Here is a 24,547-nt window from a genome sequence, read left to right as displayed (position 1 = left end):
GTCACGTGCACGTTGAAAACTCAAAAATATTGATTATAATGCTTTTTCTGAACCATTCAGTGGAATAACATATATGGGCATAAATATATAGGCTACATGGCGATACTGCTATATATTTTACGATATAAGACCAACGATAATTGTATTTGCCATTTTGCTCATATCGGCATATCATACCGTGATTATCGTTGCTCATTTTTTCATATTAATGTTAAAGAATATTTAACATTCAGAAATAAGACATAGTGTGCCACTTAATTGAGCACATTCCAACTTTGAGAATGTAATAATTTTGGTTGGATAGCCACGCTACGAACACGAAGCGCAAGGCATATAAACGGTGTCTGCCGAGAATCTCCGTGTAATGACCTTCAAGAAACCAGTGGCTTTGATTTCCTAAGTTGAAGGATCCTGGCTTTTGTGCTGTTTGATATTGAAATGCTTTATTTATTGAAATTCACAACACAAGCTTCCATTATGTAACAGTAGATTATTTTTGTTTTCTATCGCACGTAAACTTGCAGCAAAGTTTTTTTGTAGCACATGCAAGCGTACATTAAATTTCGTACAAAATAAATCCTCTACATTCAATTGCAGAGCAAATGAGCAATGCAAGGCAGCTAACTTATTGTAAAACAATTTTTTCAATGTTGCAGTTTGTACCGCGCATTATAGCATTACAATACATTTTAAAAGTACACGTGAAGCATGCAAAATTATATTAACTGATTACCGATATTGAATAGCCCTCCCTGATTATACACCACTCATGCCAACCATTTTGCTGAACCAGTTATTTGGTATAGGTTTTCCCCTTTTTTCTGGCAACAAAACAGGTGTTAAGACGTTAAAACACCAAACTGAAATCTTTTTTTACGAGGAATTATGTCTGCATTAACCACAATGCTTGTGGTCAGAATGCAAACAAAAAACATACTCTGATAATATATTAATTGTCCTTGAAACTGATTTGTCCACACCAGAGACAGCTTTCTATTGAGCCTTGTCTCAAACGGTGTTAGACCAGAGGACGCCAACAGGCGTGGTTATTTGGCAATGAGAATATTTATTTACTATTGAGATCACTTTTGGTAAAATTTCTTGCTGGATACAATAGCGAGTACATGACAAGAACAATTGGCACCTAATATGGAAATAATGTCAACTCTTAGAATCATTCATTATTGTATTTACGTCAGTTTCAGCTCACGCGCAATGAGGTGGTGGATTGTGGACTAACAAGATCGAGAGGGATGGCGATGGTGTCGGGAGTCATTCATCCACCAGTGGATAGATAATGGCTAATTATAACGATGATAATTTATGATGATGCTTTGTATCAGATATATTTATTAAAATCATTTAAATATAAATGCGTCGTTAAACCCGCCACCAACCGACAGCCAATTAGTAAGGTTTGTCACTTAAACAGAATATGCCAATTTGTTACTAATACAGCACACCGGTGTGTTGGATAGTAAATCGACAACATTTATAATTGTGGATTTACTCTCCAACACACCGGTGTGCTGTACTAGTAATGAATTGGCATGTTCTGTTTGCGTGACAAACCTTACTAGTTGGCTGTGCCGGGTGGTGGCGGGTTGAACGACACATTTATATCTACGCGATCTAACCCCAAACAAAACCTATTATGGATAATATTGGTCGCGAAAGCCAACGTGGTAAACCGATTTAAAAACCTGTTTGTTTATTGTCGGTGAACATAAAACTGATTAACAGGGCTGTGAAGCGGCAACTTTCAATCCCCATTGTCCTTGGTTAACGATGACAGTCTCTGGAGGCTGGTGCCAGATCTGTTGAACTTATTTATGCCGCCTCGTGCCACGTCAACCATAGAATGAGTACCCGGCACCGTGTACAGACATCTGCTCTGGTGCTGGCCGCGTGCTCGCTCACACTGCCCTCTCGTGTGCGTGTGTTGTGCCAGATTGAATGCCTAACAGAGAATAGCTTCTTGACAATCAGAGCATATTGGCACAAGACATGAAAGTGAAAACAAATGACGAAATGTGTAGTGGACACCCACTACCGGCTACCTGCCCATGGATCGTGATGATGATGATGATCAAAAAATCGAAAGGCTATACGGGGGGTTACTTCTATATACAGTATAATCCAGAGTACATTGTCGAATTTCTCCTGTGTTCTATATATGTGTCGTTGAGAAATATTTTATCTCGTAAGGCCTATCAACCAATGCATTTTATACCAAATCAATCCTGTATGTATAATACGCGTACAGTTTAAAATAGTGCAGTCGCCATTTGGATAAGTTCGACTGCAATGTGCTTGTTTTCTTTTTACTTCTCCCTGTCCGCAAAAATAAAGAGACTTTGAACCCCTGTACATCCATCCTGTCTGTGCTGCAGGCGAAATGCTCAACACTGATAGAAGATGGACATAAGAATGATCGGGCATATGATGAGAATGCAAGTTTTTTTCCATCCGTTAAGCTACATTGTATTGTACTGCGGTAGACAATCGTAAAAGCGCAGCGCGGCAATTTCTCGCTCGCACCACTGCTGTGAAGATGGGGCCTCCAATAAAGGGAGCATCCATAGAGGCTATTTGACCTACTCTTCCGCACTGGGCAGATGTCTCGGAAGCACAGACAGGACCCCACCGCACGCCGCTTGCCGATCGACTGACAGCGGCATGCACATGGCTGGGTGGACGGAGGTGGAGATTTAGACTCGGTCCCATTGTCTTAACTGCTGCAGCGGGAAATGAAGTGGAACTGGAAAGCTCTGGATTGTGAGTCCGGTGTGCTGCCCCTTGAACCGTTAGCAGCGACGCGCTCTGTAAACCCTTGATAATTCAGTGAACCGATGTTCTGCGTCAGTTGTGCGCACACATTAACACGTTCCATATTCTATGAGCTTTAAAATTATATTTAATAATTCGGGACACACACGAGTCTCTAACAGCATGCATTGAGAAGGAGGCGCATGAGAAACTACACTTTAAAAAAAAGCAACAATGTCTTTTTTTGGTGAAAAAAAAAGAAACCCCCCAAAACTACATGAATTGTCGGTGTATTCCCCAGAACAAAATAACTAATCGTTTTATACGAATCTTACTGATTGTTAAGTCCGCGGAGGAACGATATCAATCTTTTTTTTCTGCGTTCGCCGGTGCGAAACGGGACGTTCAGAAGTTGTGTTCCGACACGAATATCTTGAGCTGGATGACGGACGTGCCGTGGTAGTTGAGCGCCGGGTTGACGGTGATCATCTCCAGGTCCAGCACGACCTCCCGCGGGCCCTGCAGCTGCTTGACCAGCACCAGCATGGCGCTCGCTGGGCCCAGGGGCTGGTCACACGACAACCAAGCACACGCGGCGTGGGTCCAGGGAAGCAATGAGGACAAGCGATTATTTAGGTTTAAGGAAGGTATAACCTGCACAATAAAAATAGCGCAATTGGTATGCATGTTTCTCGGCTCTGCGTCCAAGGCTGTCTGACCCAAATTCGAAGCTTGGTTAAGGAAAAGTCTTAACATTTATTGTCAATAACCTCTTCACGATATTCCGCGCCTCCGATTAGCACGGTGGCTACGTGCGGTGCGAAATGAGTTCAACATACATTCTAAGGACATCACATTTTATCATTTCAAACAACATAGATGCAGCGCTTTGACCAGTGTGCTGTGACGGTGTGCCTCGCTATGATTTTAAATGTTCAGGACATGCAGTCTCGGTATATATGTGCAAGAGCTTTGGTTGAATTCTTCCTTGAAGATGTTCCCGCCGAGAAAACTGGTCTATCAGTCCAACGGACTCAGAAGTTGGGAACAGCAGATTGTGACGGTCAGATATGCTATATTGTGCTCACCTACAGACGGTGGGCGAGGTGTTAACTACCTCGCCTGATATGCAGGAGGTTGTGGGTTCGATCCTGACCCTGACGCCTGCTGTGTATTTGGAGTTTGTATGTTTCTCTGGGTCCTTCGGTTTTTCCCTCCACATTTGGAATCAACATCATGCGTTTATAGTATTTGCTACTGTTATAAATTTCCACGTGATAAGTCACTTTCATTGAGCTATCATTTGTGATAGCCAGGTCACTTCTGAAATAGAGCTATATAGCTAAGTGGGCCTTATCTAGTAAAATTTTAAAAAATAGTTAATAAAATGCGTTATTTAAATATGTATGCTTATGAACCACTGCTAACACATTCCTTTCGTTCCCTTGTATGCCCAGAAATGAAACTAGGGGTCTCTGGGCTCGTCACTCTATCATCATTTGTTGTCCTTCCCCCGCACCTCCGATTGGCTACGTACGGTGAGAAAGAAGTTCAACATGCATACACACACACACACTTGGGTATTTGGCCACGCACACGGCAATGCTGGTCTATCGGTCAATTCGACTTGGAAGTTGGGTAACGGCACTTGTGCTCATCTACGAGACGGTCCGTATGATGTACCCTCATGAAGAACTCCCTCTGGTCGTTGCCGGCGCGAATGAAGAAGGTGTAGTAGGCGCCGGGGTAGCGCGTCGTGGCCTGCATCTGGAAGATGTCGGTGGGCACGGTGCGCTCCGAGCGCAGGTGCATGTGCTTGTAGAGGACGGTGTACGGCTTGTTGATGCACGTGTTCTTCTCGCTGGGGCACACACAGCGGCTGGCGCGGGGCGGAGGTGGCCGCGGCATCATCGTCGTCGTCACGAAGAGCGGGAAGGCGGAGGCAAGGCAGGAAGACGGCGATTCGTTAGGGAACATGCCTCGGCCACGATTGCTCTCGGGATAATGTGTTTTCACGACGTGCTCAGCTCAAAATATCGCGTTGTACGATGTGGCGATCGTGGCAATTTCGTGAAAAGTGTTTTACAGCTTCATCGTATTCGTTGCGCTTTGCAGTGCTTCTAGCATTAATTAAGGTTACTTAAACGTTATTGAACCGCAGTTTATTCAACGTATGTCTGTCGTTTTTCTTCTTATCCTTGAGACTTTACGATCTGTAAGGCTTAGAATGCACATGCTGCCAATTACACTGGGAATAATGAAGTAATTCGATTCACTATAAAAATGCCATAATCACAATGCCGTCAAGTACTCTGAAAAAGACTGGTTCAGATATCAATCTAACACTGCCTTGTGAATAGCTTTTTTCATGTAATTGATTAATAATTTTGGTAATGGGTCTCTTGGCGTTGTGTAAAAATGCCCAGAGAGCCATTGCCCTAAATGTTAGCCCAGCGTCCGTGGCAAATCAACAACGTCACTCGTTTAGAGTGTTTGGGCTGCTACAGGGACTCCTCCTCCACTCACGAACTTTCAGAGGTACGAACAAACCTGTCCGTACGTCCAGTTGCCTGTTCGGACCGAATGTCGCCAAGTTCAACCGCACCACGCAATAGATATAGCGGTGGTGGCATCTATATCCGCAGAACGTGAAGAACCGGTAGCATCTACGTCTACAGGAGATTGTACAACTTTTCAAGCCATTCCCCGTGTTTAGTGTACACGCCGTACAATATGTTTGGAATCGACAGGAGTAAAGTTGGACTTAGGAATAAATCGACTTACGAACAGACCTCTGGATCGTTCCTCGTTTGTGAGTAGAGGAGTCCTTGTATACAATGTCCACGCGATAAGCCACTTCATTAAGCTATCTTTTGTGGCCAGGTCGCTTGTGAAAAAGAGCTGTATAGCTCACTGGGCCTTATTTGGTAATATAAAAGTAGTGACTAAAATGCCTTTTTTAAGTTGTATGCTTATGAACCACTGCCAACACATTCCCTTCGTTCCCTTGTATGCCCAGAAATGTAAGTAGGGGTCTCTGGGCTCTTCACGCTATCATTATTTCATGTTCTTTCCCCGCACCTCCGATTATCTGTGTACGGTGCGAAAGAAGTTCTACACACACACACACACTTGAGCATGTGACCACGCACACGGCAGTCCGGTGTTGTGTACTTCGGTGTGAGGCAGACTCACTCCTCGCCAGCCTGAGTGTACGGCTCCTCGCACTGCAATTTCTCCAGGCACTTGTAGCCACCGAAGACGTTGTAGCAGTTCTCATTCCCCGTGCAGTTGTGCGAGTTCGTCGCACACTCATCGACATCTGCGGTCGAGACGGCGGCGTTTCAGAGAGGGCATCCGACAGGGTGGTCGTCAAGTCATCACGAAGGTGTCTCCCGAGAATCGGCAGTGCCCAAAATAGATGGGTAGAGTGAGGCGACCGTGGCGCCCACGGTGGCTAGGAGATGTTAACTACCTCGCCTGGTATACAGGAGGTCGTGGAGTTTGCAGTGTCTCTCTCATCATCATCACGGTGGCTCGGCGATGTTAACTACCCCGCCTGGTATACAGGAGGCCGTGGGTTCGATCGCGACCCTGACACCTGCTGCTGCTGTATATTCGGAGTCTGCGTGTTCTCCCGTGGATATTTCTCCGGTTCCTCCGGTTTTGCCCTTCACATTTAGAATCAACATCACGCGTTTAGAGTATTTGGGTTGCTATAAATATCCACGTGATGATAAGCCCACTTCGTTTAGCTCTCATTTGTGGCTAGGTCGCTTCTAAAAAAAAAAGAGCTGTATAGCTCAGTGGGCCTTTCCTGGTAAAAAAAAAAAGTTTAGTTCAATGAGTTTGTCCCGTGCCGTGTCGCCCGCCCGTACCGCGGCAACTCCCGTTGTCCGTCTGAAGCTGGTATCCGCCGGGGCAGCTGCAGGAGTAGGACCCCGCGTTGTTGTTGCAGCGGTACTGGCACAGGTAGTCGGAGTAGCTGCACTCGTCCACATCTGGCAGGGTGCGAAGTTCCGGCGCAGGTCAAACAAGCCGGGGCTGGGGCGATGCCAGCGGTGCCGAGCGAGTGCTCGGCCTCTCGGGCGAGCTCAAGCGATAGGCCGCCGGGATCAAAAAAGAGCTTCGTGGCTCATCGGATTGCTCCGGTCTAAAATAAAGATTCTGATTGTGAAGTTTCCCATAGCTACGTGCTCAAACTTATCTGTTTAACCAGGTGCAAACTCGACGGTTGACCTGGGTTCACGCACGGTTCATGCGTTGCTCGTGACAATCACCGACAACGAAATTTCCCTTCAATTGCCCGGGTGGGCCGTGGCCTCCGTGCTCATGCCCCGAGCACGTGGCGCGGCACGTGGCCGCACGTGGCGCGGCACGTGGCCGGGTTTTGTAAGCGTCTGGGTGATGAGCGGAAGCACAAAGCGGCGGTTACCTTTGCAGGTTAATCCGTCGCCGTCTAACACAAAGCCAGGGGAGCAGCGACAGAGGAAAGAGCCGTAGGTGTTGAAGCAGAGCTGGCTGCACGGGCTGCCCTCCACACACTCATCCACATCTGGCAGGGGTGTGATGCAGGGGGGGGGGGAATGGGGGGGGGGGGCGTTGGAAGGAAAGCGTTGAGCCAATTCGTTAATTGTTTCCGCTTACATCTCAGGTACGGAAACAAAGGCTCGATGGTGTTATCGGGTGAAGCATTGTTTGTGACAACTCAGAGGGAGGAAAAGCCACACTCGGGCGGTGGGTAGCGGCCCTCGGAATCAACGTCAAGAGGCGACTCCCAATGTCTCCCCTGCAGGGCTGTTCACTCGTGTAAATGTTTTAACGCCGAAGCACAATGACGGAACTAAACACATTGTGTGTGTGTGTTGAACTTCTTTCGCACCGTACGTAGCCGACCGTGCCGATCGGAGGTGCGGGGGATAGGACAACAAACTAAACACAAAAAGGCACGTTGTTGGGTAAAACAACAACAAAAAACAGCGTGGAGTTAAAACACATTTCAAGGACACCACGAGATATCTTTAGCGCAGCTCGGTATATTATCGATTGGCCATATCCGCGGACACACGTCCAGTGCGCTGAACCATCGCACCACGGCAGCATCCCCGCTGCCTACGTCGGTGCTCGCGAGCGGCACTTGGACCCCCGTGCGGACGACTCGCGTCCAACTTTCCGAACCCAGACCCGGCCGTAGCGTGGGTGGGGAGCCAACCGGGGGCCCCACCCCCCTCTGTCTGCCGACCACTGACCCTCGCAGGAGCGGTTGTTGGAGGAGAGCACGTATCCCGGGCTGCACTGGCACGTGTAGGAGCCCTGCGTGTTCACGCAGCCCTGGGCGCACATCCCGTAGCGGCACTCGTCAATATCTGCACCAGCACAGAAGGCGGCCCGCACACGCGCGCCATCTCAACAGCCGCGACGACGCTCCGTGTCCACGACGCTACGTAATTGCGACGATTTTTTTTGTTTGACTTTGATGAAGAAGAAATTCTCCTCCTCCTTCTTCTTCTTCTTCCGCTAAGAGGTCACGCCGCGCGTTGTCGTCGTCGTTGTTGTTCGCGCCGAGCGGCGTCCGACGTTTCGCGTCCGCGGTGGGAGCTTCTGCGCGGAGCTGGATTGTAGAAAAACCTGCAGAAGCGCTCAGGAGAGAAGCTCCTCGTTTCGTGTTGTTGGGGAACAGTGGCGGACCAAAGGGGGAGGGAAGGAAGGAAGGTGGCAAAGAGAGTGATAGCCCCCGTGCCCTCCCCCGATAATGGAAGATCCAATAGCATACCAGCACCTACCTTATTACGGACCAATTCAGACCTTATTGGTCACCCCGTGCTCCTTTTAAATCTCAACGTTCATCTTACAAAGTCCCATCACAAGGGAGACACACAAACAAATAGACTTTTTTGTGTTGTTGCCCGTATTGAAACGGCTGTCAACCGAGGTATGCAGTCGACTTGCGTGTGTCTCGTGAGTAAAATGGAAAGTGGTACCTAATTATTCAAAAAGGGACAAGCACTGTACAATAAGTTATGAATGGCAATTAATTTACAGCTCCGTTTCAATCCGCTGCTGGATAAAGATCTCCTCCAGACCGTGTCAGTCATGCAGTTTGTTTGACCATACTTCACCACGCTGGTCAGTGCGGATTGGTAAAGGGGAGTTTCGGATATCACCTCGCCACTGATGTGAGCCACGTTGGTGAATTGAACCCAGGGTTCGAAACGCTGTGGACAAACCACTGTATAGTGTACACATTTAGATCATGTGTATATTTTCTCAGACTAATGTTTGCAATTTCCATGGATCTTAATTTCTCAGGGAGTGATGGAAAATACACATTTGCAGCACTTGTCACCCACAGACAAAGTCACAGACACAGAGACGGTCTTGACCATACAATGACTTCTGCTGTAGTCCCTAGCGGTTTTCCAGCAGAGGAATTGACAGCTCCGTTTAAACAGCTTGTGGTATTTCCGTGTTTTCCAAGACGCAGGGAGAAATATAGGACTTGGCTCTGTTGAAAGCCATCACTGTTTCCTATGTTAATCCTGATTCAAATGCGTAACAAAATACACACCTGGCGTGGAGGTAGTTCATATGCACAGAGGGAACATGTGCAAATCATTTGTAAAAGTTAATTTATATCGTTTTTTATGCAGTATACATTTCCTAGTGGAGTGATTGATCTATTTCGCCATTGCGTTATTTTAAAAAATTCCAGCGGACTGTGTACGGCCCTTGCTCATTCACGTCACTGTGCATCGGCACAAACATTAATCAGCATAGGGCCATTAAACTTCATCGTTGCTTATTTGTGCGAGGCGAATTTTTAGTTTACGCGCATTTGCAGGTGTGTTACTTATAAATCAATGACATTGTAATCAGTGCCGGATTAAGCGAGTGTGGGGCCTGTAGCATATGTTATAAATGGGCCCAAATAGAAAAAAACAAGAATATTAAAATACACATGTTTTACTTGTATAATAAAGTAATTGTATTTTTTCATTTGCTATACAGCCAGATAATGCGACAAATCGCTAACCTTAAACACCCAGTCGTTCATGAAAGTTGAATGCAGTATAGTACTACAGTAATAGAGCAAGTGCAGAATCACTGAACCGGAATTGATAGCTTGAAAGCATTTAGCGCGGGGCCCTTGAAAGTGCGGGGTCCGTAGCATATGTAGCTACTTTTACTACGAGGAGAATCCGGCACTTATTGTAATCCTCCAAAGGTGCGGACGGCGATCGCACTCCTCACTCGCGCCACTGCCGTTGACGAGGGCCCGTCCGGTAGAGGGCGCCCTACAGAACTCCTCCACAGGATTTTTGGGTTCAATCAGAATATTTTATTGAAGACTGGAGGAATCCGACGAGCTGTGAAGCTCTTTTTCACTGATGTCCAGTAGGGACGGGTCTGAAAGTTAGGATCGTACCTCAAGGTGTCTTCGTGCAAACAAAAGTGGCTTCGCGTGATGCCACGTGACGTCGCGTGTAAGACTCAATTAGATTTAGTTTTGCTTTTGGGCTTAAATCTGAAAATCGGGAACAAATATTAATTGTTTTCGAGCGGTGCCCTCCTGCCGTAATGACAGTGACCTTCGCTTGTCCATGGCGCTTGCGTGCCTCAGCAACTCAAAGCGGCAGTGCATCCCATCTCACCTCAAACTATTCAAACGGAACCCCCCCCCCCCTCCCATTTGGGGCACATTTGGGCTCATGGTCTTACACAGACTTAACTATGTCCGACTGTTTTTTATTTTATTTTACCAGGTAAGGCCCACTGAGCTGTCGAGCTGTTTTCAGAAGCGACCTGGCTATCTCATACGATAGCTCAACGAAACGGCTTTTCATTCAGCGGGAATTTATAGCAGCCAAAATACTCTGAATGCACGATTGTAAATGTGGAGGGAAAAACTAGAGGAACTGCAGAAAATTCCACGCGACCACGGGGAGAGAGAGAGAGCGAGAGAGACACGCAAACTCCAAATATACAGCAGCAGGCGTCAGGGCCGGGATCGGGATCTAACCCACGACCTCCTGTATACCGGGCGAGCTAGTTAACATCTCCTAGCCACGGTGAGACCCCCAGAACTTACCCACGCACTGGCCCGCCACCATCTGGTATCCCTCCGGGCAGCGGCACGTGTAGCTGCCGGGCGCGTTGGTGCAAACCTGGTTGGGCCGACAGCGGTGTGAGCTGGTCGCGCACTCGTCCACGTCTGTCTCACGCACACACGCACGGCAAAAAGGTCACGGCTCGCTCAGACTCGCCGTACGATCCCAACGCGTGGACGTGGGACGCGCGGGACTGCGGTGACGCATTCAGGCACGAGCGGAGTGAGCTACAGCAGCTCACTTGCCCTCGCGTTATGAGGGGGCCTCTAAACACGGTGCAATATATAATTAATACAACGTTTCAAGTGTTACATATGCACATTGAACTTCTGTCGCACCGTACGTAGCCAGCCGTGCTAATTGGAGGTGCGGGGAAGGACAACAAACTCACATTCTGTTGCACATTCGCCTATATGTATACAAATATAAAGCTGACCTTCTCTGTTAGAGCAACACTTTTTATGGTAATGCAATGGGGGGCTCCTAAGCTTCACATAGCTGAGGACCCCAGCATGTCGGAATACGGCGCCTGGCCTGAAGAGAAAGATATCGTGGACTTCTAAACAACAACAACGGTAAACAATAATAACAATAGTCGTAGGCTTTCGCGACCAATATCGTCACGACTGCGTCGGGTGGTGACGGGTTGAACGACACATTTACATTCACGCAATCTCACCCAAAAAGAAAACCTGTATTATGAACAATGGTACAGCAATACACTGAACTTACAACAACCCAGAGGTCGCCGGTTAGATTCCAACTCCCGGAGCGGCAGTCGAAATAATGGGGACACGTTTTCCTAAATCAACCAAGACCGGCACGTACTGAAGGCTTCCAAATTCAACTCGCAGATCTTCCGTGCAAAACGATCTCCCCCTTGAGCTGGAATAAGAAGCTTGCATATACTCGTGTGCTTATAACCAAAGTAGTGTGCTTGTATCAGAATTGACCCTTTGCCTCCCCCATCCCCACCGCCAGCGCAAAGTAAGCGCGTGTTGCTTAAATCAGAACTGTGCTTGTATGCGGCGCGCTCATTTCTCGGCTCCCCGCTGCTGCACGTGGGTCGGGCGGGGAGGGGGGGGGCGGGCAGCCGCCACGGTGACTCCGCGTTACACAACAACGGCTGGCGCGCCGTGGCAGCGGCTCACACGTAGGCCGGGGTCCCCGCCCAGCTGCTAACGCAACACCAACAACAACCACCAAAAAACAACCACCACCAACCACCAACCACCACCACCAACCACCAACCGCGCGGGCCCGCACGTACGGGGCGCTGCCCGCAGCGTGCACGCTGGCCGCTCGCCATGCGCGGGGCTCCATCTGTGGCACCCAACCCTCGGTCGGTGACCGCTGCTGCGCTAAATGCCCCCCATTGTCTGGGGCGGTGAGAGGCGGTGGGAGGCGGCGCTGGGGGCCCTCGAGGGGCTGGAGGGCCACCAAACGGCGCCTCGCGCGCCTCGACGCAAACCCGGCCGCGGGCTGCCCGCAAGCGTACCCAGCAGAGTGACCCCCAACCCCCAACCAGACGCACACACGCACGCACACACACACGCGCGTGTGTGTGTGTGTGCGTGCGTGCGCGTGCGCGCGCGCGCACAAGAAGCACGCGCGCGCACACACGCGCGGGCGAGACGCGCACGCGCGTGTGTGTGTGTGTTTGTGCACCATACGTCCACAAAGATCCTCCTTTCACACGCGCAAATTATTTCCCCGAACGCCGTCGGTGGGCGAACTGTTAATGCTGGCGAGGCAACAGGCAGGGAGTGGTGTGGCAGGCATAGAGCTCACCCAGTTGCGGATGGGGGTGACTTGGGGGGCATTCAAGCGGGAGGCAGCGAAGAACCCAGAGCGGGGGAGGGAGGGGGGGGTTAGAAATCCAAACGGGGCGCGCATTCACGGCCAAGAGTCTAACCTGCTTGAGGAGGGTGGAGCAATGAGATGAGCTCGCGTGTGACAGGTCGATTATTACGCGTTTGTGGTCTAGAGAGGCGTTCATCCAGCTGCATGTCTGCACGTGCGTTGAACTTCTTTCGCACCGTACGTAGCATAACGTGCTAATCGGAGGTGCGTGGGCTTGATCACGGCTCTGACGATGGACCGTGGCTGATGACGGGAATCACGGGGTCGTTAATGCGGCCGCAGTGCCAATGTTCCGTACGAAATACTATACACTGGAGATTTCGCAATAGGCAGAGCGCACACTATGGCGAGGGGGTGCGGTTCGGGATTTTACGTCGCGGGTCGCAGAGAGGGGGGGGGGGGGCGATGTGACGAGCGCCGACAAACACTCGACACGCGGTCCACGCCACCTCATCCACGGCAGTTCGCGCGAAGTGTGACTACAAAAAAAAATCTCCCGTATAGCCTTAACAGACTGTAGGGGCAAGTGCTGTTAGCGAGCACCTATAAAAGCCAGAACGGCACACGAGGGGGTGGGTGGCCAGCACCACGCCCGACCGCCTTTATCTCCCCAGTGTCGATGTTTACACACCGCACCAGGTACTCATTCGAGGCTGAGTCGACCTAGGGGAGGCCCAGGACCGGTTCAGATAATTGTCACTGGTGGTGTTGGCCGTGAGCGGGAATAGAACTCGGGTCGCCGGGTTCGTAGCGCAGCGCGCTAACCTCTACACCACCGCTCCCCACAACACCCACAACAACAACCGCCGCCACTAAGTGGCGGTGACGTCACCACGACGCTTGTGCCAGGCCATGTGCACATTGAGGCCACGTGAAGTGTCGAACGCCCGCTGGCAGGAGGTCACGGGGCAGACCCAGGTGCCACGGGTCGACTGACTGAGATGACTGGCTGATGCACCACCTGTGCCCCCTACTGTGCCAACCTGCTGTGCTTTAGCCACCCGGCGCTCCGCTCGTTGTTGTGAGCGTTGCTCCTCCGCCCTCCGTTGTTGTTGGAGGGCGACTACCTCCAACTTCCTAGTAGCGTCATTCACGAGCCTCCTTCACAGAGGCCGATCTTGACACCGCTGGTACCAGTCATCGGCAAGTCCACTCAGCTCAACGTCCTGCTGTACCACATCACTCCATCTCTTCTCTAGCCCGTGCCGCGCCCGTTTAGCCCCCTCGATCCGGCCGAACAAAAGCTGTTTCGGCATGCGGTGGCTGGGCATGCGGGCTACATGATCCAGCCAACGCAGCCTTGCCTGCCGGAGGAGCTCACCGATGGGACCTTGCCCAGATCTTTCAAGGATTTGTGAGCTCCTCACACAATCCAGCCTGGTTAAACCCAGGATGGATCGTAGGCAGGCCAGCCTAAATGTTTCTAACCGGCGAAGATGTTCCATTAAGGGGGTCCACACACACACAGACACACACAGAGTGGACTCGAGGGATGACGCGAACCGAGCTCTCGCTTAAACCTGCAGAGGAAAAGGGAAAAACGGTCTCAGCAAGGGGCAATGTTACCAGGTAAGGCCCACTTCATATTTTTTAGAAGCGACCTGGCTACCACACATGATAGCCCGACCAAGTGGCGTATCGTGTGGAAATCTACAGCAGCCGAATACTCAGCCAAATGGACGCGTGATGTTGATCCTAAATGTGGAGGGGGAAACCGGAGGACCCGGAGAAAAATCCACGTGTCCACGGGGAGAATAAACTCCAAATATACAGCAGCAGCAGGCTTCAGGAACGGGATCGAACCCCACCACCTCCTGCATACCAGGCGAGGTAGTTAACATCTCCCCGCCACAGCAGCGCCAACACTCGGGGCACTCACCCACGCACTGGCTCCTGGTGTCCCGCGTGTAGCCCAGCGGGCAGGACGGTAGCCCCACGCCGCCCGCGCTGCCCGCGCCCGGGTTGGACACCGCTACGCGGTGGCCGGGCACGGGAGGTTGAGGGCCGCGGTTTAGCGGCGGCGCTCCGAGACGAACGGCCGCGCCTCCCCCTCCTCCTCCTCCTCCCCCTCCTCCGGGCTGACGGACGCCCGGCAACGGCGGCGCCACCTGGGATGAGGTCTCACGGGCGGCAGGCTGACTGCTGCCACCGGCGCTGCTGCCGCTACCACCGCTGTTGCCACCGGCGCCGCCGAAGCTGTTGGTGACCACGAAGGTGGCGGAGCGCGGCAGGCAGAGGTAGCCCCCGTAGTGGTTCACGCACTTCATGTCGCCCTTGCACGCGTCCGGGATGGTGTCGCACTCGTTGATGTCTGAGCGCGAGGGTGCCGCGGGGGGGGGGGAGAGGGGGGGGGTGGGAGAGGGGGGGGTGTGAGAGGGGTTGGGTGGGAGAGGGGGGGGTTGGAGGCTCGCCGCTCGTCGCACTTCGTTGCAACTTCACCGTCCGGGGATGCCGAGTGGCGGAGTGGCGACGTGGGCAGTCTTTGTGCGCGGGTGCCAGGTGGATCGCTGTGCTCGGAGAACCGCGAGAGGTAGCGGATAGTTTGGGGAGGCCTTCATCCAGCAGTGGATTGATCATGGTCGATGATGATTTGATTAGATTTTATCCGAAATAAAAAAGAGATTTAGCTGGGAATGTTTATTTATTGCCCCGTCGCTGGGTTCTGTTTAATTGCTCCCTTTGACAACTGAGAAAAAAATCGGCGAACTCTGGTAAATAAATAAGTAAAAATGTTGACCTCCTCGAGGCTTTCCATGATAAATAAGATAATGTATTCCACTGCTCAATGTTTGTTTACGAGGCTTGGGCCCAACAAGGTGACCGTCCAGTTAACGCGCGTGCAGGGGTCTGACAACGAGGCCGTTTGTCATTTGAAACACGCCTCGAAATCTCCCCAAAAGCGCAGAGAGAAATACACCCGTGAGATACATACTGCTTCATCCGCGAGACACATACTGCTTCATTCTGCGGGCGATCATCGCGTTTGGGCTTGCAATCCGCAGGTGCGGCAGCTGAATCCGCCAGCAGTAACAACGTGGTACAACGCAGGTTCGTGTGGAGAGTGGTAATGTGTGGGTAGCTTTATCACTTTCTGCCAAGACGTGTTGCCAGCCTGGAAGAATAGGCCAAATACCCCATATAGGGGCTCTGTAGAGATCCCTATTGCGCTCGATCAGTGACGTGGGATGTGGTGCCTGCGCTGCGTTCATTCTCCCTCCCAGCTCCACCGTCGCCCCACCACCACCATCATGCTAATGATGATGATGGTGGTAGTGGCTTCCATACCAGAATGCCGAATGTCAGTGGTTGAAAAAAACCACAGCGAGAGTCACCCTACCTTTGCAGGTTGTCATGTCGGAGTCCAGTTCATACCCTTCAGAGCAAGGCTAAACAATGACAAAACACACACGTACAGACAATGCAATCATTTACATATTCCATGAAGGTCCTTAAGATCTTCTGATCTAAAACTGCTCAGCACTCCCAGGTCTCTAGGTTCTGCACTTTTAACGATCGGTGCTGTTGTTAACGTGGCACCCAAGCTGTGGGACGCCTCGCCACTTGGAATCAGGCAATCGGAGTCGGTAGATATTTTGAAGTCTGCTTTGAAAACCCATCTCTTTAAAGTGGCCTTCCCTCTTAAATTTTCTCGGTTGCACTTGGTTCTGTTTTTGTTTCCTGATTTTCATGCATTTCGCATTGGGATCCTCTGATGGAATGCGCATTATACATTTGAATAATTATTAGTATTATTTAAGCATACCCGTGTAACTTTAGAAGGACTTCAACGAAGTTCATCTTATTCTTAGTTCTTTCGGTAAAGTCACGTTGAAGGGAAACAATAAAATAATAAAATATATATAAAACAATTAAAAAAAAGAAGTTCATCTTACCGAAGAGCAATGAACGACTAAGCACAGAACTTTGATCAAACCGTACACCAGACTGCAACGTGTCAATGAACAGAGAGGAGGTTTCCAGTTCAAAGGACACGTACGGTTCTTTCGGTAAAGTGACGTAGGTGGAAATAATAAAATAAATTAAAACACGACGTTTCGATTGCAACACAAGCAATCATCATCAGGTGTGACAACCACAGCAAAAAATATATTTTTTTTGTTTTAATTCATTTTTATTATGTATTATTTTTTCCACCTACGTGACTTTACCGAAAGAACCAGAGAATATGGATCCTTGCAGTCACGAAAACTTCAAATCTAGAATGACACGTACGTGTTCACGACTGTACACGTGCAATGCGTGCGTGTTTAATCCACTGCTCGATGATGGCCTCCCCACGCCCTGCTGGTCACGGGGGTTACATGACCATACTTCACCGTGACGGCTCGTGCGAGTTGGGAGCATAGACGGTTGGATCGTAGTACAATACAACACGGAATTTTGCCGCACCGCTGTCTGCTGACGTGAGCCCACAGCAGCCTATAGCACCTGTTTTACGACCGATGGTCACCCACGCGAGAACGATCCAGGTTCAAGGCCTGATTATTATCCGCCGATTGCCGGGGAACTTGGAATGGACCCGGATCTGTTCCGATTGTACACCGGCGTTGCGTTCAAAAGAGATTTCACTGCCGCAATCAACTTCGTCGGCTGCTCCACGATTAAAAAAAAATAATAATAATAGAGGCATGCAAAGTATGTGGCCGGTTTCAATTAATGTAAGATATCTACTGAGTCGTTGCTCTGTGAGCGGCCCCGTGGGCCACACGCCGTGGCAACATTCAGAATGACTCGGAATGTAGCAGCCGCTTGCCATGTGACACGACCGAGATGAGTTTTGTGTTCATTTATTATTTTACTCGACGGCACGTGACTGAATAATGAAAAGTAACATCACCAATGCGCCCGGAGAGGATCGTGATTTTTTTTCCTGGCGCGTTAGCACCTGGCGTGCCAGCGAACGGTGGAACAAAAATAACCCCACGGTCTTTTGATAGAAATGGAACAAAACAACGAAAGGATGCAGCAACAACAAAACACGGAAAGATGCCTTCATCCAGCAGTGGATTGATCATGACTGCTGCTGATGATGATAATCGAATACATTATCGTGCTGACAGCCGAAATGTGGGGGGGGCTATTTTTTCAGTAGCCGCAGAAGATCGCTCACTCTTCCGGCTATAAATAACGCTGTGTCGAACGCCGTGACAATTTCGTTGTGCGCGTGCGCATCCAATGCGATGGCCTTAATAACGAGGTGCGAATTGTGTCACGGGGCATAGCCGTAGCAACAGAAGTACGTGCGCGCGTGCAGTCAACCAGAATCTGTAGGATGTGATGGCGAACCCTAAGTGTGGACACATCGACAACTCACCAAAACTACATCCCGATCTGAGTATCTTCTCGCCTACAGGACGTGAGCTTTTTGTTATTCCTTCCAGTATCTTCCGGCAAGCAGATGCAACGTGCATGCGAGAATTCGTGTACAAATACGTGTACAGCCCTTTGTCAATGCACTGCTGGATGAGAGCCTCTTTATACACTATGAGTCTTCAGGGCCGTCCATAACGCGTGGGGTGGGCGGTGTGCGGGGCCCGAGGCAAACCCCACCGCGTGGAAGCCCCCAACGCCTTCAAACTAAAGCGGAAGTGTTACATCATCTGACGCCCCCCCCCCGAAAGTGCGGGGCCCAGGGCGGTCGGCCCTATTCGCCGTGTACCCTAGGGACGGCTCTGCGGGGTTCGGGAGGTTATCTGACCCTACTTCACCTGCTCTGGTTCAGCGCGGGTTGGTGAAGGTGTGGCCGCAAAGATGTGGACACACAGAGGTGCAGTGCAGTAATACGGTGTTGCTGCACTGCCAATCGCCTAGCTCTGTATACATGTGGGTCGTCCATCCAAGTACCGTTCAGGCTGATACCTGCTAAGTTTCTTAGACCGCATTCCGAGAGATTTGACCATAAGTATGAAGTTCATAAAGGGAGAGGCATATTTTTGAATGTGTACAAGCTAGCCTGAGGGTTGAACTATATTGGTATTGTCATTATAAGTGGACTTATGCCTTTCACATGAATGTCACGGGGTACGTTACACACAACTGCAGAAAGTATTGTTTTAAAACGAACCATTGTAGCTGACACAGTCCTCTCAGTTAACTGGATTTTCAAAGCCAGGCCTCAGCAGTGTCTGCTCGACACCCTGTGTGTATGTTGAACTTATTTTGCGCAGTACGTAGCCAACCCTGACCTCTGAGCCACCCCAGTGGTTTAAACAAAAAATAAGTTCACTTTCTAACTGGAACTGGTGGCACATCTGCAAATAATCGTAAACAGAAAAAAATACACTGCTGCAACTACTTTGGCAAAAACAGATTTTCAACTCCTGACAGTGTCTATTTGGCAATATACTCCCTCTGTACCAGCCGACTTTCACAATCAGATATTTAAAATTACATTAACAAATACCATTTTGGGCCACGTTCGTATGTTAAGTGCAAGCCAGTGCAAGCCAGTGCTAGCCAGTACTATGCCCAGGGTCATTTGTTTTCTGGACTGCGTGAATAAAATGTCATTACCCGAGCGAGCTGGGCCATCATTCCTCCCTCCAACAACCCCTCTCTGGCGTGTCATGACTTGCGATACTGCACTCCGTCCACCAGGACAGGCTGTGCATCTCTAATTAAGATGTGCACAGTGACACATGTAGGTCGTGACTTTGTTTTAACATAGGTCAAAGGTCGTATGTTTGTGCATTGTTCAGGATGAATACCGTTCTTCGCTGGTTCCTTCTGGTAAAAAAAACGAGCATTTACTAAACTCTCCACAGTTAACATTACTCAAGTAAGAGCTGTGACTGACAGATTGAGGTTTCCCACATATAAGGATAGAATAGGCCAAACGTATACTGTTCGAGAAAATGATACGTGATAGCATTGGAGCGATTGCTTAGGCTTTGAAAACAATGATCGCACGTTGCATTACAGTCGTACATACATATATACATACTCTATTGTATAATCACAGATTTTTTTCGTGTGGCAGGTGACTCTCTCATCCATCAGTGGATTGACAATGGCTGATAATGGTTGATGATGATGCTGATGATGGTTGATGGTGATGATGGTGATGATGACTAAAACCCGCCTGGTTCCTCACCATGTATGTGAGCGGAGGATCTGGCTGCTGAGCGAGAGCTGTCACTGCGAATGAGGCCACCAGCAGCAGCAGCAGCGAGCACGGGCACAGCGTTCCCATCTCGAGAGAGGCTTTGAGTCACTGTGAATGGGGAGAACACGGGGACGTTATACATCCTGCTCAAGCCCTGTCTGGGTATGGCTTCCAGATGGTGTTCAAAATGCATTACCCAAGCTGCCTCACGAAGCATTTGAAGTGTCTAAGGGAACTTTTTTTTCCAGTATCAAAAATGAAAGGAGGGATAAAATCTAAGTAGAGGTTTTACCCCTTTCTGTCAAGTAAAATAAGAGTTATATTAAGATGTTCAAACACCAAATGGATAACTTTTATAAGGCATCAAGTCTCCATTAACAACACGTGCTTGTGGCAAAAACATACAAGCAATCATGGCTCTGATAATATATGCATCGCATTTGAAAGTCGTTGGCCTACAGCTCTATTTTGAAATTTATTTTTTTTACCATTTGAAGTGAGGTTTGCGTGGCCGCTGCCGCTTCGTGGCCGCTCACCACGAGCCCCATTGTGTTGACACAGCTGCACGGCGATTCCTGCAGGCTGCGTTGTAAAATTGGACTCTCATCTTCCCGTGACATTGCTTACCAATAGAGGCCACGTTTGTTTTTTGCTATTAGGCGATCAACATACACAGGACGGATGGGCGACGGAAGAGAGATTTGTAGCGAAAGGAGGGCGCGTGGCCGAGAGGATGATCACCACGGGGATGATGGAGTGAGTCCAGGCGTGAGATGGACCTGTGGCATCGCAGCACCACGAGGGATGGAGACGGTGCAACCGGTCGCGGTTATACTACGTTACCCACGTGCGCGGCCAAACTGTTATTCTTGTTAATTAATAACATACGGTACGTTTCATCAATGTCATTAAGTGCACATAATTCGCGCTGTTATATGCAATGTTGTGATGAGTATTGACGGATGAGAGGTGGTTGAGAACTTGTCTCCGCGTACTTGTTGTGCTGTAGCTTGGTGCCACCTTATCCTCAAGAGAGAGAAAGTCCATCGTAGAGGTGGCGTTTCAGCGGCTGTTGACTAATGTGTCGAGTTTTGTTGTTGTTGTTGTTTGTGCACCATTGCCAAGGCAACAGCAGCAGCAGCTTCGCCAGGTAAATTTACCACGGAGAGGATTCGTTCTGTAAGTATCCACGATGTGCGTGCTGATTTTCCAGTGTGAGTGGTAGCTTTAGAATGTCAGAGCATGGATCCAAATCAGTCAGAGTGAACTCTGGTTCAAGGGAATTGGACAAACATCCCAATTAGGACACTTATTAAATTGCCTCCAGAAGACGAGGCTTTCGCGGTTAAACGAATGTTCATTATTATTAAATGAGGTACAGTCGTTAATATGAACATGCAGATGCATATATCCGATGCACGTCTGGGGTGTAAATTTGGCAGGAAGGTGGTTTCTGCAAACACGATAATTAGATTATGTGGAGTTATTTGTGGTCAACATTCAATAGCGTTACTTCAAGGTCATACGTTAACTCTGTTACATTGGGGTGTAATGTTGATGTGTGTGTCCTGAAATGTGACAATAAACCGTGTAATTGCTACCACATAGCGCGTGATAATACCGACTCGAATATACTCAAACGCGTTTACGAGTCATCATCGTCGCTGCCAATGACGATCGCTGCTGATATCATTCCCCTGCAGATCTCAGGCCTTTTCACGGACAAGGAAAAGCTGTAGTACACACTCACATTTTGCATTCCAACTTTAGTTTATGAACGGTATTTCAATTTTCTCAACCGAGCCGCGAGATCGTATATTACATTTTTGGACGATTTAATGCAAACTGCAAAAAAACAACCCCATGTATAGCAAGGGGCATTGAACAACTTAACATGTTTCGATTTAAAGCTTTCGTGACTGCAGGGATTCATATTCTTGGTTCTTCCGGTAAAGTAACGTACGTAAGTCACGTACGTACGTCACATACGTGACTTTACCGAAAGAACCAAGAATATGAACTTAACATGTCCTACATTATGCACACTATATATATCTTGCGGAGAAGCATCAATGTCGTGCTTGGTTGTAAACTATAGCGGCTCCTAGAGAGTGAAGTGTGAATATGGATGGCAGGATGAAAGCAGCATCCATTGCATAATCAGCACCACCACATTTGAAATTCACATTTTTCACAAGAATAATAATATTGAGCCCTTTTGGATGGTCTGCCCACAGGCCCAGCCGGTAGCGCGCTCGCCGCTTGTTGCAGAAGTCCGCGGTTCGAATGCAGCATCCACCCTGATTAATACTGCGGTCTGCATAATTCCTATTACGATACTACGTGCCCTCAGCTTCGCGGTGGACGTTACAGATCCCGTGACACCATTCACAAGAGGAGGCCCTTGCGTGCCGGTCCAACCTTGCCATATTCGAAATGACACAACCGATTACTCAATCGGGATTATACATAGCAATTGGTGCCCACTGTTGGCAGACTAATGTCCCAGGTCGCTCTTGCACATTAGACTATTCTCGTGAATTGTGTTGGCACCTGGTTAAACGAAATTTACTTGAAATTGATCACTGGATTTGCTTTTACCATACCTCACCACGCCGGTCAATGAGGTTTTGTGTGTGGGGGTCCAGGACTGGTTTTGATATAACTCGACACTTATGTCAGATATAGCCGGGAAATCAAACTCAGGTAGCAGGGCTCATAGCGCGGTGCGTTAACTCGTTTGCCATTACTCCTCCCCAGAATTTTAATAGCTACTAAAAATTGTATATAACAAAGACAAAGATCTTCCGTAGAGCCTTAACAGACTGTCGGGGCCAAGCGCTGTTAGTGAGTAGCGCAGATGAAGGCCGGCACGGCACACGAGGAGGTGGGCAGCTAGCACCACGCCCGGCCGCCTTTGTCTCCCCAGTGGCGATGTTTACTACACACCGCACCAGGTACTCATTCGAAGCTGAGTCGACCTCGGGGGAGGCCCAGGACCGGTTCAGATATTTGCCACCGATTTTGGCCGTGAGCGGGAAATGAACTCGGTTCGCCGGGTTCGTATCGCAGTGCCCTAACAGCTACACTACCGGTAGTGTCTTCAAACTATTACACACACATACGCACAATAGGGCATGTCCAAGAGCATTCCACAATATATTCGCGGGTTATGGCATTACTTTCCAAATCGACCCCGGCTCAAAGGATCCCGATGGCACGTGTTCTGCGTTAGCTCCTTTATTGTAAATAAAACAGCGCCAGATGACAGCCGGCAATGGTGCGCGCGGGGGTGGTTGTCGTCCGCTGGTTGGACCATTCCCACACCACCGAGCAGCCGCCAAGCGATGGACTCCCCAGGCACACAATGCACATCACCCAATACATCAGAGCAATAGACCCGTCTGTTTTAAAACGAGCAACGTGCCGCCAAATACAATGCGAAAGCTGGGTACATTGAGTCCTACGATTCATATGAATTGCTATCACTCTCAGGGTATAGAGGTGCAGCCCTTAAATGTTCCTGTTCACGCTACTGCTGGCGGCAAGGACCTCCACGAGAGGGGAGCCCGAGAGAGTCCCTCTAATCTTCCACGCTGCCCAGACATCTTGGAGGAGGTGGAAGTAGCTTAGCTTTACTCCGCCAATCGACGTATAACTGTGGCGAACCCATCTATACTGCTGGTGCAGACAGAGGCCGCGGGATTTAAGAAATGCGCACCTCTGCCTCAACTGCCGCGCCGGGACATCGAACCGATTGCAAGTCCTCATTACACCAGGGCTGCATCCCCACCGTAAGTGTAGCGCGATTTGAAAATAATTCCTCCGCAAACGCAACGGCAAATAACACCGCAACAGTCTCCGCATTCTGCAGCGAAGCCACGTGCTTACCAGATGTTGATGGTCTTGGTTCACAGCAGAGCTCCTTCTGAAGCGAGATGCTGGGACGCAGAACGAGGTCGTCAAACAAAAAAAACAGATTCAAGGAGCCACGGCCTGAACGAGAGACGTGAAGTCGTTCCTTTGCTTCGTTCCCTTCGAGATTCCGAGAGACCCCACCGAGCAGACGCGTCAAAATGATCGACTTTAGTAACTACTATTGTAATAATATAAATAAAAAAACTAGGCTTCTCGGTGCACGTGGGTTGTACTAATTTGAACACAGCCCTTCTATTTGCAGCGTTGTATTTAAAGTTTAGCGGTGGTATATATTTTTTTGCAAAAACAGTCCAAAGTTCGTGATATTTACTTTTAATCGTATCTACGGGGATCTATTTTTCTGTTCTGCGTTCCTTTGTAAAATAATAACAACTTTACAGCTTACTTAGTTCAATCAAATTATCTGGATGCAGCTCGCTGTCGTTCGTTTATTGCTTGTCAGGGTTTTTTTTTTTGTGTCGAGGGTGGCAATGGTGTACGGGTGGGCGATGGTTGTCCCTGTTCCTGGCCCTCTTGCGTGTTCCTCGCTATGCGCCGAGACTGGCGAGAGTGGGCGTTAGGGGCCACCTTTATACCACCGCGCTCCCCTCTCGCCAACTGGCAGAGCCCTCCCCATCTGGTTTCACTCAATCTCGCTCCCTCTCTCGCTCTCTCTCTCTCGCTCTCTCCCCCTCGCTTCGCTGGAATGCCAAAAAATGGTCTGGGCCACCATCCTGAGCCCTCCTCCTCATCACGGACAGCG

The 24,547-nt window shown here is 49.4% G+C and overlaps 1 protein-coding gene across 3 annotated transcripts; it reads right to left on the bottom strand.

Annotated features, from left to right (window-relative positions):
* Positions 1–426: 426 nt before the first annotated feature.
* On the bottom strand, positions 427–24,397 carry LOC116947885 (fibulin-5-like). 3 transcript variants are annotated; one of them, XM_032964146.2, is made up of 12 exons: positions 23,758–24,395; positions 20,539–20,645; positions 19,855–19,974; positions 16,078–16,126; positions 14,620–15,051; positions 10,859–10,981; positions 8,019–8,135; positions 7,205–7,324; positions 6,648–6,770; positions 5,965–6,091; positions 4,453–4,648; positions 427–3,336 (listed from the first exon to the last, which is right to left on the bottom strand). In XM_032964146.2, exons 3-12 carry the CDS (start codon positions 19,951–19,953, stop codon positions 3,175–3,177), a joined length of 1,548 nt encoding a protein of 515 aa, XP_032820037.2. In that variant the 5' UTR covers positions 19,954–19,974; positions 20,539–20,645; positions 23,758–24,395; the 3' UTR covers positions 427–3,174. The 3 variants fall into 3 exon arrangements, with proteins under 3 accessions (XP_032820037.2, XP_032820036.2, XP_032820038.2); XM_032964145.2 differs by lacking the exon at positions 20,539–20,645 and having other exon boundaries at positions 23,758–24,392; XM_032964147.2 differs by lacking the exons at positions 7,205–7,324; positions 20,539–20,645 and having other exon boundaries at positions 23,758–24,397.
* Between the last annotated feature and the right edge of the window lie 150 nt (positions 24,398–24,547).

Source organism: Petromyzon marinus, chromosome 31 (assembly GCF_048934315.1).
Source record: "Petromyzon marinus isolate PM22_M1 ecotype Great Lakes invasive population chromosome 31, UKy_Petmar_22M1.pri1.0, whole genome shotgun sequence".
NCBI lineage: Eukaryota > Metazoa > Chordata > Hyperoartia > Petromyzontiformes > Petromyzontidae > Petromyzon > Petromyzon marinus.
This window is presented reverse-complemented; position numbering and strand designations above follow the sequence as displayed.